At 33.1% G+C, this 13,304-nt stretch overlaps 1 protein-coding gene across 2 annotated transcripts; it reads left to right on the top strand.

Moving 5' to 3' along the window:
• On the top strand, positions 1 to 10,659 carry LOC126741311 (synaptotagmin-11). Of its 2 annotated transcripts, XM_050447708.1 has the most exons (8): positions 2 to 240; positions 1,302 to 1,555; positions 1,610 to 1,717; positions 1,769 to 1,899; positions 3,884 to 4,013; positions 4,083 to 4,325; positions 5,492 to 5,606; positions 5,666 to 10,659. In XM_050447708.1, the coding sequence occupies exons 1-8, from the start codon at positions 198 to 200 to the stop codon at positions 5,986 to 5,988; spliced, it is 1,347 nt and encodes a 448-aa protein (XP_050303665.1). In that variant the 5' UTR covers positions 2 to 197; the 3' UTR covers positions 5,989 to 10,659. The 2 variants fall into 2 exon arrangements, with proteins under 2 accessions (XP_050303663.1, XP_050303665.1); XM_050447706.1 differs by having other exon boundaries at positions 1 to 240; positions 1,610 to 1,899.
• The last annotated feature ends 2,645 nt before the right edge of the window (positions 10,660 to 13,304 follow it).

Raw genomic sequence — 13,304 nt, 5'->3', positions numbered from 1 at the left:
CTTATTGATTCCTCCCGAATGAGTTGATCCATGACTAAGGCCCTTCGCAGGAAAATTTTGCTATTCCCTGATCGAGTCACGATATAAGAAACGTTTAGTTCGTTTTCATTTATTTCGGTGAGAAGTGTTTGTAAATTGATCAGCGTGCGGTAAGAGACGTTTCCACACGGGTTTACGTTAAGTCCTGGTTGGCGAAAATGGTTGGGGAGGGACCCATTATAAGACCCGTCGAATACAAAGGTAAGTTTTTAATTCTTTTTTAAATTGTTGATTGGAATTTGAGGGTTATAGTTACTATTATAGTGTTTTTTAGAAAATTGTAGATTTTTTTCTTATTATTATGATAATTAAAATGTCAATATTGCTCCCCGGAATGGCGGTCCTATCTTCAAAGCATTATTGATTTATTATAAAAACTTATTTCATTCAGGTGTTTTTATTATTATTATTATTAAATAATCATGAGTCATCATTTAATTTATTATTGATTTTTCCATTTAATTTGCCTAAATTGGAAATATATTCCATATTAAAAACCGTTTTTCTCTAGGTCCCACGCATTTACTATTAAAATAAATATTTTCCTCAAAAAGTTGGAAAATACAGCGGACCAACTGTAATAGTCGTTAATCAAAGCATTGACAGTGTTCGCAGTATACAAATGGTCCACCACATTATTATATACCCGTCTTTGTTCCACTCATTAGAAATCAAATAAATTTTGAAATAAGCCTTGTACAAATCGGTGGATGACTTCTTTGAACTATGTTATTTAACAGTTAAGGGTTTAAGTTCAAGCAGTTTAGTCCCTTTTTGTCCCATTGAAAAGATAAAAATTAGTTCAAATGCCTGGAATAAATGAATTATTTTATTCCAGGCAGTTGAATTCAAAATTCCAATCCAACCCTAATAAAAAAAAAGGAAATAAATTCTTCCAGGCCCCTAAAACTGACTGACTGCAACTGTTTGGAAAAAGTGTCATTAATTTTTTAATTTTAATTCAGGCAATTGGATCCATTTTTCTTTCATTAAGCAGATGAAATCTTCTTCAACTGTCTGGAATAAATTAATTATTTCTTCCAGGCAATCGAATTAATTATTCTGTTTTTTCCAATACATAACCACAATAAAAGACATAAACTGTTCCAGGCCTTTGGAACTAACATATATCAACTGCTTGAAAGATTTTCTTTTTTATAAGTTGTCTAGTTAGGCCTGTTGGAATTCAGAATCTGATTTGGGGAGGAGTGTATAATAAAGTGTCGTTAAAGTCCAATTTAAAAGAATTTTTTTACCTGCAGTAAACTACTTTGTGATCGGACTGTGTACCAGTTTCGCGGTATGCGTGGTCCTCACCTTCGCGGTGATCTACTACTGCTACCAGCGTCGTAAGCGTCTACGCGCCAAACGTAACGGACCGGATCAACCTTTGGCCTTCCACAGTCACCGTAGACCCACCGCCGTTAAGTCACCGGCGGGTGCAACCGCCGGAACCGGCACTCACTACCTCAAGAAGAGTCCGAGTCCCACGGGAATCTCCAAGACGCCACCGGGGGTAAGAAGTGTTCATTTATATTTTTTTATATAATATGTTATTATGTTTCTACAGTTGGCCTCACCGACTACTCCTACGGGGCAGAGTCCCACCGGGATAGTTGGCCCTTTGGAGAGCGGAGTGTCCAGCCATCAGCCCTTCGAACCTAAACCGGAACCACCTGTAAGTTTTTTGGGTTTGTTTGTTTATTCGTATTTTTATGAATATTTGCAGGTTGCGAGAGATGTTTGTGTTGCTGAAAACGAACAGCGTCAGTCCCCAGTTAATGCCAAAGAAGAACAAGAAAATGAGAAAAACATTCAACAGAATGCCGCTTACTTGGGACAACTGGTGTTCAAATTGAGGTACCTTATAATACATATGAAATTAATAGTTGATTTTTTAACTGTAAGCATAATTCTTCAAATATTTCACTTCGTTCTGGATAACATGCTTTTTGTATTATTCAAATCGTACAATTGTTTTTCAAGATTTTGGACCCCGAATTGAGTGGTAACATTGAAAGACAATGGGCACAATCTTCTTGAGCTTCACTATTATTGAAGACGAATATTTACCAAAATTTTACTTACATTGCAATGAACTTTAATCAACATTTCCAGGAAATACTCATGTGAATATGATGCTTTTTGTTTTAGAAAAATTCCTCAATTACCTTTCTAGATTTTGGCCATTAAAGTGAGTGGTCACTTTAAAGAATATATTTTCTTCACGGGCTTCACTATCAATGAAGGCGGATATTTCCCAAACTTTTACTTGGACTGTATTGAACTTTAATCAACATTTTCAGAAAATTCTTAAGAGAATATCATGCTTTTTGCTTTATCCAAATGCCTCTATTACTTTTCCAGATTTTGCCTGTTAAAATGAATGGTAACCTTGAGGAACATACTTTCTTCTTAAGTGTTAAGAAAGTCGGATATTTATCAAACTTTTACTTGGATTGTATTGAACTTCAATCCATATTTCCAGGCAATACTCAACTGAATATCATGCTTTTTATTTGATCCAAATTGCTCAATTACTTTTCCAGATTTTGGACTTTAAAGTGGGTGGTCACCTTGAGAAACATACTTTCTTCTTGAACTTCACTGACAAAAAAGACGGATATCTTCAAAATTTTTACTTGTACTGCTTTAAACTCAAAGCAATATTGCCTGGAAATACTCAAGTGAATATCATACTTTTTGTTTTATCCAAATCGCTCAATTACTTTTCCAGATTTTGGCCCTTAAAGTGAGTGGTCCCCTTGAAGAACATACTTATTACTTTCTTCATGGACTTTACTACCAGTAAAGGCGGATATTTCCCAAACTCTTACTTAAACTGGTTTGAACATTGTCGCGAAAAGGTGGTTCCTTTTAAAAGACAAATTTTTTGTCGAGATTCGACGCGAAAAGTGTATATTTTGACAATAAAAATGATGTATGGCACCTTACCTTTGGAATTTCTGGATGTGAGTATCGCAGGGATCCCTGATTTCCTCTGGAGAACTTTACTGGATTCTGCTTGTTTTAAAGTTTCACTTAGATTAGATTTTTTAAAAAACAGTGTAGACTTTTGCGAAAAAGAACTTGCGAAGAACTACTTTTTTAATATGCTTGGAGAGAGAGACGACTCGAGGCGCTTTAATCGCAAGACTGCTAAGTCGTCTGCGCATCCAGGTGCCAACCAAGTATTGCCAATGAATAAATATAAAAATTTAACTTTAGACGCGGGAAATAATTGTTGCAGCGATACAAGGACTTCCCCACTTCACTTTTAGCAGTTTTTATAAGTAATCTACACCTAAATATGTATCGAAGAAACTACTCACTAAAATAAAACTCTTATTTTACCAGAGGCCTGGTTTTTGAGTCATCATCACAGTGCACTACAAGTATAACTTTCTTACTTCCTTCATATAAACAGACCAAGCATCTTGAGGATTATCCTTGTCCGCATCGACATTCCTCACTTTAGCCACCAGACCTGTTTTTAGAACTTTTCCTCCTCATCTTTTGCCAAATAGTGGTGCCACAGGTTTTTTAATTGCCTCCTTAGCAGGAGGTTCTTCTGCTGCTTTTTGCTCTTCTTGCATTTTTTTAAACATTTCTAGGAAAGATCCATCATTTCTGAATGGGACTGCTTACTGACCATCAGTTTGACCGTCCTCTTCATCAGGATCTTCAATTTTCATGTCTTCCTCCTCTAAAATATCACCAAACATTAAAGATCATTTTCACTAAATATTATGTTACTTGTTTTATACAAATTGTACAATTAATTTTTCAAAAAAGTAAACTCGCTAGAATTCGAAATTTATATTATCAACATTGTTACTCGCAGGTATAAACATGACAAAAACGCTCTGATCGTATCCGTGGTGAGATGCAAGGACTTACCCGCCAAGGATCCGAACACCGGTTCCAGCGATCCTTACGTGAAACTCCAACTACTACCGGACAAGCAACACAAAGTACGAACTCCGTTTGCGATGATTTAATTTAAAAAAAAAACGTACATCTTGCAATTTAATTGTTTCCAGGTGAAGACCCGGGTGCTTCGTAAGACCCGCAACCCAGTCTACGACGAGGACTTCACTTTCTACGGGATCAGCTTCAACCAAATCCCCGGGATCACGTTGCACTTCGTTATACTCAGCTTCGACCGTTATAGTCGCGACGACATCATCGGAGAAGTTTTTTGTGCTTTGAGTAATGTGGATGTCGCCCAGATCGAGACTCAACAAATGGCCTTGTCCAGGGAAATTCAACCCAGAAGCCTTAAAGTAAGTAATTAATAACTAATAGACCGATAGATTTCGGAATCTAAACCTGTTATCAAAGATCACACCCAAATTTTTATGGTCCTCAATAACAACTGGTATTATCTGATTCGTCAGTCTTTAGCTGAATTATTGTGATTCGATTTCAATCTATGATTAAAAGAGTATTTATCAATTGCATCGGAAAAAGGAAGCTGCAGATTAAGCTTCATCGTCAGCGCATCTATGACTGTTAGGTCCGTACTGCATGTGTGCTGGTGTGTTTGCATGAAATAAGTAACGAAACTTCAACGAAATTACCTTTTGGCAGAAATGATCTCAACTGTCTGGTATAAATGAGTATCGATATCGATACTTCGAGGCAGTTCGAAAATAATTCTTTAACTACCCGAAAACAATGACATCGAGAAATGACTGATATTAGGTGTAATTTTTCCAATTTGTCCATGCAACCAAAGTAATACATGATCAAAGAACATCGCTTAATCAATTAAAATGAGAACAATAATTTTTTAACTTGAAAAAATTAGAAACTATAGTTGAAATATCAATTATTAACTACCTGCAATATGGTCTCAACTGTCTGGAAAAAATATGAAATTTTCTCCAAGCAGTTGAAATATTGATTTTTGACTGCTATAAGGAAATAAGAAATTGCTCGGACGTGAATATTACTGTAAAAAGCTAAATTGATTGGCTTACTTTTGTAACTTTACTTGAGTGCTCAAATCAATGGCAGAATAACATATTATAAAAGGATACTATTTGTCCTATTTTTTAATTAATATTAAAATTATTTTTGTTCATAAAAATCAATTTTTAGGTAAAACATAAAGCATTGTATGCATCACGGGCATTGTTAGACTCTAATGTCCATCAGGCGAAAACCTGGCCCTCAGGTTACTATTTCCACCTTATGGGCATTATCGTCCTTACAATGCCCTTGATACATAAATAGCTATTATCCAAGTTTATAGATTTAAAATTTTTGTATATAGATTTCAAAGTATATAGATTTGTTAGACTGTGCTATTACAGCGTTAAGAAGTTCGATCATCTGTAAAACCGTAATTTGAGTTACGAGAATCTGATGTAATATTACACTAGCGTGTGTTTTGTTCAGTCATTTTGTGTATTTAGGATGTACTTTTATTTTTTTTTTTTTTTAGATTCGTTCTCAAGGACGAGGTGAATTGCTCGTGTCGCTCTGCTGGCAACCGGCGGCCAATAGACTTACCGTTGTGGTCCTAAAGGCGAGAAACTTACCGAAAATGGATGTTACCGGTAAACACTTTGTTAACTACTATTGACTTTATTGGGACTCCCTTTCGGTTTGTTTCCAGGTTTGGCCGATCCCTACGTGAAGATCTACCTGCTGTACAACGGTCAACGTATCGCCAAAAAGAAAACCCACGTAAAAAAGAGAACCCTGATGCCGGTGTTCAACGAGAGTTTCGTGTTCGATATACCGGCCAACGGGCAGTCCTTGGAGGGGATCAGCTTGGAGTTCCTTCTACTGGACTGGGATCGAGTCACCAAGAACGAGGTGATCGGTAGACTGGACTTGGGAGGTGAAAAATGCTCCGGGACCGCCTTGACCCATTGGAACGAGGTTTGCAATTCGCCCAGGAGACAGATCGCTGACTGGCACAAGCTGAAGGAGTAAGAGGGTCGATAGATAGAGCGAAGAAGTGTTTTCTTGTAAAGAGTCTCGCTAGCTAATTTCGTTTTCGTTTTTTAAAGCACAATACTCAATTTTGTGTATATTAGAGTTAGTAGGGTTAAGGATGTATTACTTTAGAAGTGAATCATGGATAAAGAAAGATGAATATAATAGTTATTACCATTACATATAGTTACTATTTTCACACGGTTTTTGAAATAGAGTAGCCATGTCCATGTTTAAAAAAGAAGCCAAAATTTTATTAAGAGCACATATTATATATTATACTACTCACTAAAAATTAATAATTATTACCAAAAAAAAACGCTTTAAGTGGTCTCACAAGCTTCTCTAAATCGTACGATGCAAATACTATTCTTGTGTATATATAGAATTATGTAATGAGGGTCAAATAAAGATTTATTTGGAGTACTTATATAAAGAGATTGTGTGTATAGGGTTTACTATGACTTTAAAGGTCAGGCTTAAATTACTTAATTTTCAATCAAAATTCAAAATACCCGCCTTGCATTTAATCTAACGGGATACGTCAAGAACATTCCAAAGGTAACTTCGCATTTCAATTGTCATCTGTTGAATGTGAAGATAGATCATAAGCAGCCATGATATTTGCCAATGGCGTATAACTCGCCTTATAACAATGTTTTATGGGACCCAGGGCTAATAAAGGATCAAGAGGCCCCTTATAAATAAAATGCAAAAAATATTATTTATAACACTACATGTATATTATTTATAAAAAAGAAACAGTTTTTTTGAAAATAGTAATGTTAAAATACCTTTTTTCGTAATTTCACTTTTACAAAATCTTCTATTACGTCATTAAACTCTAAATCCTTCAAAACGTCCCTTTCTCTACACATTAATGTTAAAGAAGACAGACGTTCCTCCTGCATTGTGGCTCTATATTTATTTTTTATATAAACTAGCTTGGAAAAGGAACGTTCAGACTCACAATTTGCTATTGGTATCGATAGATACATTTTCAAAAGCGTATAGGAAACGTGTCAATTAATTGGTGTTCTAAAATATATCTTAAAAGATCAAGTGGATTGCATATTTTTTCGGAAGAGGTTTTAAGAAGTTCCGAGAAAAATACCAGCTCATCTGTTAAATTAATATTTAGGTCTATTACTTCTGCAAAAAACTCTTCAACTTCTGTTTTAGATAAACATACATTAGAGCTAAGTTTTGAAATCAAACCAAACAACTGGGCAAAATCTGAATATGCATTACACCGTCGTTCTAATTCATTGACCAGCTTATCTACTATTACTAAAAATGACTGCGTGCGAAATAATTCTCTTTCATTTAATAATATTTCATTTTTACCGTCCGGGTATTTTTTTTGTCGCTTTGACCTGCCCATAGAATACTCATATTCTTTCTGTGGTAGTAAACTTTTGGCTTCTTCTTCAAACAAGTCAAATTGGTCTCGGAAACAGGAAACACTTCTGATTAGCCCCTTTAAAATGTTTTCACCAAATAACAAATCCAGACCAGGCTTTTCAAGTATATTGAAAGCTTCCCCAAAAAGTCTTAAAATTTTGCTCTAAAAGGTAGCCATTACAAGAGTCTCCATTTTTATCATTTGTTTAGAAAGTCCCATGGCTTCTAACTTGATGTCTTTTTTTCCTGATGGATCATTTTTAAGCAGCCGTTTATTTGGACATAGCTTGTTACTAACGCTTTTGCTGCATCTTCTCTACAGCTCCAACGAGTTGACAGTAAGGTTTTTGCCAATATTATCTAAAAGCAAATGACATCATGTCGATGCGTGGAGGACCCAAAAAAAGCATACAATTTTGGCAAAAAATTAAAGAACTTTGTAGCATCAAGGCAATCGTCAACAGCACATTCTCCAACTAAATTTAAAAAGTGTGCAAAACATGGCACGTAAAAAGCTACCTTGTCATTCAGGGGGGCCCCTCTGAATTACAGGGCCCGGGGCTCCAGCCCCTTTAGCCCCATGGGTAATCCAGGCCTGATAACCATAGCATAACTTGACAGCCATTCCTTAAAAAGAATTAGGTTAAGTTAAATTTTCTAGTGCGAAAGTCAAAGACAACTAAGATACAGGATGATGTAATTTTTTTGAATTTTGTTAACCATAAATTCAGCATTTATTCTTCGTTTTTTTACACATTTGAAAAATGGGTTGTTTTTTATATGGAAAATCTTCTTTTTAAGCAGCCCACAAAAAGGTTGAACTGTGATAAGGAGAATGTGGTGAAAAAATTATTTGTGATCGCCTGTACTGCCTTAACGATTTCCTGGATGATGTTGTAGAATGTCTGGATGCAACAGCCTGGACAAAAATAATTATTTTATCTATTCCAGGCAGTTAAAAAAAATAAACTCAATGATGGACATTTCCAGGAGAAACATTATGTTTCTTTTTCCAGGCAGTTGATTCAGTTTCAATTTCCGAAAAAAATAACAATTTTCTTTTATTTATTCATTAATGAAGTTTTCCAAGTAGCACTCATCTGCCTGAAATAAAAAAAGGTCGATTTTTCTAAACCTGCTTGCACAAGAGGAGTATCACACAAAAATTTGAACTTGTGCCACTTGCAAGAAGAAAGGACCTTTCCCCATTTTTATTTCAGAAACCTAAGGAATAAAACAACTCAATTACATAATGAAGACTTATTTCGGTTGCGTAATGCACCTTGTACAGATACCTTATCGCACCTATCCATAGTTTACAGTATATCCAGTGATCTAGAAAATGTCTTTAAAGCTTCCACGATTTAATTTACATGGCAAGATACCTACTTGAACTAATTCTTTTATTTTAAAAGAAAAATGGTTCCATGTCCATTTTTATGCCCCTGTATCAGACTGAAACAATGGTCAATGACATGAACTTTCGAGAGATACTTTTGGGTATCTCAGAGCGATATTCTGTGTGAAATTGGTATATATCTCTACAATGACAAATTGGTCCATTGCTTTTGTTTAAGTAACAATCAAATAAAATAAGAGTTATTAGTATATCTATAGAAGAATTCATATTCTTAGAGAAGGTTCCATGCTCTACCGAGGTTATCTTGGAAAATAAAAGTTATTCACCTTCCACAAAAATTTATTTCAGAATGTATCATCCGCCCAACTTTCCTGTTCTCTGGAAAATACCTTTAAATTGCTTTGATTAGGTTTATTTGGACCAGGATTGCAGATACCACCACAGAGCATTTGTATTATTATCAACAATGGCCTAAATTTCAAGTATCTACCGCATTTCCCGTCTTTATTATGCCCTAAATCTTCTTAAATTATTATTTGTCTGATGTACATAGTTAATTAAACCAATTTTAGAGAATAAACTTTAACTCATTATGATAGTTAATGATTCCTAGACAGGAATGATTCCTGTGATAAGCTCTATAATATGATTTCTCTCGCATTCATTTAATAATTTCCTCCTCAATGCATGGTGCAAATCATTTTCAAAATAAACCCACAAAACGTCGAACCGTGATAAGGAGACTGTGGTCAGAAAATTGTGATCGTCTGTACTGCCTTATCGATATCCTAGCATGGTAGAATGTCCGGATGCAACAGCCTAGACAAAAACAATTGTTTTATCTATTCCAGGCAGTTGAGAAAAAAAAAAGAACTCAATGATGAAGTTTCAACTTTAACACCCTGTATCTTGGGTGTCTTTGTGAATCTGCTTTCTTAATTCATTATTTATGGTACAGCCTATACAAGGTGAGTTATACGGCATTGCCAAATGTCATGACTGCCTATGATCTATCTTCACATGATGACAACTGATCAAATGCGAAGTTACCTTTGGCAAAGTTTACTGAATAAAATACTGTTTACATAAATTATATATAAAAGTTTAAAATAAGTTTACTGAATAAATATTTTATTCAGTAAACTTTGCCTTTGGAATGTTCTTGACGTATCCTTTTGGATTGAATAAAAGGCGGGTAATTTGAATTTTAATTGAATAGTTGGCAACAAAAAATTCTATATAAACAATTTTCTTAACAAGCCTAATATAGCTTTTTATTTTTTATATTAATATTTATTTTTTTTGTTAAACTTGTATATATGAAACTTTTGTCACTAGTTAGAATTTAGTTTCTAACTTTTTCACGGGTTGAACACCAAAGATCGGTATATTTAGTGAAAAAAAATTATATAATGTTTTTTTAGTTATATGTTTATAAGATGCTCAGACGTGTATTATTATAATTGGGAAAAAGGGACTAAACGGACCATAGTAAAATATACTATATATTATTAATCACAAAATTAATTTTTATTATTATATTAGAAGTGTATAGAATAACGTAATCTGCTTTAGATGTTTCACAAAAATATTGTTATAAAGGAGAAAACACATTATATAGACAAACTTATATATAATGTTTTCTCTTCTAGTTTCAATAGCCAATAATTATTATCAGTCAACGAAAAAATGTATATTATTATTATTATTATATTCTGTCCTTTTAAATATTGTGAATTTTATATACTCTCCTTTATTATTATGGCAGATTATGTAGTTATAAGTCTTTTTGTAGATTTTAAAAAACCACTTATTTAGTGATATTTTTTATTTAATAAGACACAATTATATACGTTGCATATTGTAAATAAAATTTAAACTTAAAAATAAATGTTTTAACAGTGGCTATATCTCTTTATTTTACTCTTCACACGTGTTTTGCCAATGATGTTATAGCATCTTCGGGAAAAGATTAAAACTGCATAAGCAGTTATTATAATTTTAACTGAATAAAGTTTATTTTATGTGTCTAGCTTGATTAGATAAAGAGTTATAGAGGAAAAAGTTGCAGCTTGACGCAGTTGGGTCCAGCTGACGTGAAGTAAACTTCTAATGGCCATAACTCCTAAACTACCAATGCTATTGCAAAAAATTAAAAATATTTTAATTGACAATTACTTATACTGTAATTTTGGTCATAAAGTTCTTGACCGTAATCCAATTACCAACGAAGATATAAGAACTTTTTGAGTCATGACTTCTCTAACACGGACACCTTGTCTTATAATTGAAATATCTTCAGTGGTACTGAGTTTAGAACAAAAGTAGTTATTATTAATATTTTAGTTTTTAGTATTTTTAACCTAATAAAGTTTATTTCATGTTCCTAGCTTTAATAGATAAAGAGTTATAGAGGAAAAAGTTGGAGCTTGACGCAGTGAGGTCCTGCTGACGTGAAGTAAACTTCTAATGGCCATAACTCCTAATTTACTAATGCCATTTCAAAAAATTAAAAAGATTCTTATTGATAATTACTTATACTCTAATTTTGGTCATAAAGTTCTTGACCGTAATTCAATTACCAAAGAAGATATAAGAACTTTTTGAGCCCTGGCTTCTCTAACACGGCCACCTTGTTTTATAATTGAAATATCTTCAGTGGTACTGAGTTTAGAGCAAAAGGATTTATTATCAATATTTTAGTTTTTAGTATTTTTAACCCAATAAAGTTTATTTAATTTTTCTAGCTTTAATAGATAAAGAGTTATGAAGGAAAAAATTGGAGCTTGACGCACTGGAGTCCTGCTGACGTGAAGTAAACTTCTATTGGCCATAACTTCTAAACTACCAATGCTATTGAAATAAATTAAAAATATTTTTATTAATAATTAATTATACTGTAATTTTGGTCATAAGTTTCTTGATCGTAATTCTAATACCAACGAAGATATAAGAACTATTTGAGCCATGGCTTCTTTAACACGGACACCTTGTCTTATAATTGAAATATCTTCAGTGGTACTGAGTTTAGAACAAAAGTGGTTATTATCAATATTTTAGTTTTTAGTATTTTTAACCCAATAAAGTTTATTTCATGTTTCTAACTTTAATAAATAAAGAGTTATAGAGGAAAAAGTTGCAGTTTGACGCAGTTGGGTCCTGCTGACGTGAAGTAAACTTCTAATGGCCATAACTTCTAAACTACCAATGCTATTTTAAAAAATTAAAGAGACTTTTATTGATAATTACTTATACTGTAATTTTGGTCATAAAGTTCTTAACCGTAATTGAATTAGCAACGAAGATATAAGAGCTTTTTGAGCCATGGCTGCTCTAACATGGACACCTTGTCTTATAATTAAAATATCTCCAATGGTACTGATTTTTGAACAAAAGTAGTTATTATTAATATTTTAGTTTTTAGTATTTTTAACCCAATAAAGTTTATTTAATTTTTCTAGCTTTAATAGATAAAGAGTTATGAAGGAAAAAGTTGGAGCTTGACGCAGTAAGGTCCTGCTGACGTGAAGTAAACTTCTAATAGCCATAACTTCTAAACTACTAATGCTATTTCAAAAAATTAAAAAGATTCTTATTGATAATTATTTATACTCTAATTTTGGTCATAAAGTTCTTGACCGTAATTCAATTCCCAAGGAAGATATAAGAACTTTTTGAGCCCTGACTTCTCTAACATGGACACCTTGTCTTATAATTGAAATATCTTCAGTGGTACTGAGTTTAGAATAAAAGTAATTATTATCAATATTTTAGTTTTTAGTATTTCTAACCCAATAAAGTTTATTTAATTTTTCTAGCTTTAATAGATAAAGAGTTATGAAGGAAAAAGTTGGAGCTTGACGCAGTGAGGTCCTGCTGACGTGAAGTAAACTTCTAATGGCCATAACTCCTAATTTACTAATGCTATTTCACAAAATTAAAAAGATTCTTATTGATAATTACTTATACTCTAATTTTGGTCATAAAGTTCTTGACCGTAATTCAATTACCAAAGAAGATATAAGAACTTTTTGAGCCCTGGCTTCTCTAACACGGACACCTTGTCTTATAATTGAAATATCTTCAGTGGTACTGAGTTTAGAACAAAAGTAATTATTATTAATATTTTAGTTTTTAGTATTTTTAACCCAATAAAGTTTATTTAATTTTTCTAGCTTTAATAGATAAAGAGTTATGAAGGAAAAAGTTGGGGCTTGACGCACTGGAGTCCTGCTGACGTGAAGTAAGCTTCTAATGGCCATAACTCCTAAACTACTAATGCTATTTCAAAAAATTAAAAAGATTCTTATTGATAATTACTTATACTGTAATTTTTGTCATAAAGTTCTTGACTGTAATCCAATTAATAACGAAGATATAAGAACTTTTTGAGCCATGGCTTCTCTAATATTGACACCTTGTCTTATAATTAAAATATTCCCAGTGGTACTGAGTTTAGAACAAAAGTGGTTATTATTAATATTTTAGTTTTTAGTATTTTGAACCTAATAAAGTTTACTTCAGGTTTCTAGCTTTAATAGATAAAGAG

Source organism: Anthonomus grandis, chromosome 10 (assembly GCF_022605725.1).
Source record: "Anthonomus grandis grandis chromosome 10, icAntGran1.3, whole genome shotgun sequence".
NCBI classification, from domain to species: domain Eukaryota; kingdom Metazoa; phylum Arthropoda; class Insecta; order Coleoptera; family Curculionidae; genus Anthonomus; species Anthonomus grandis.
The sequence above is the reverse complement of the archived record's forward strand: the minus strand, read 5'-3'. Positions and strand labels throughout refer to the sequence as shown.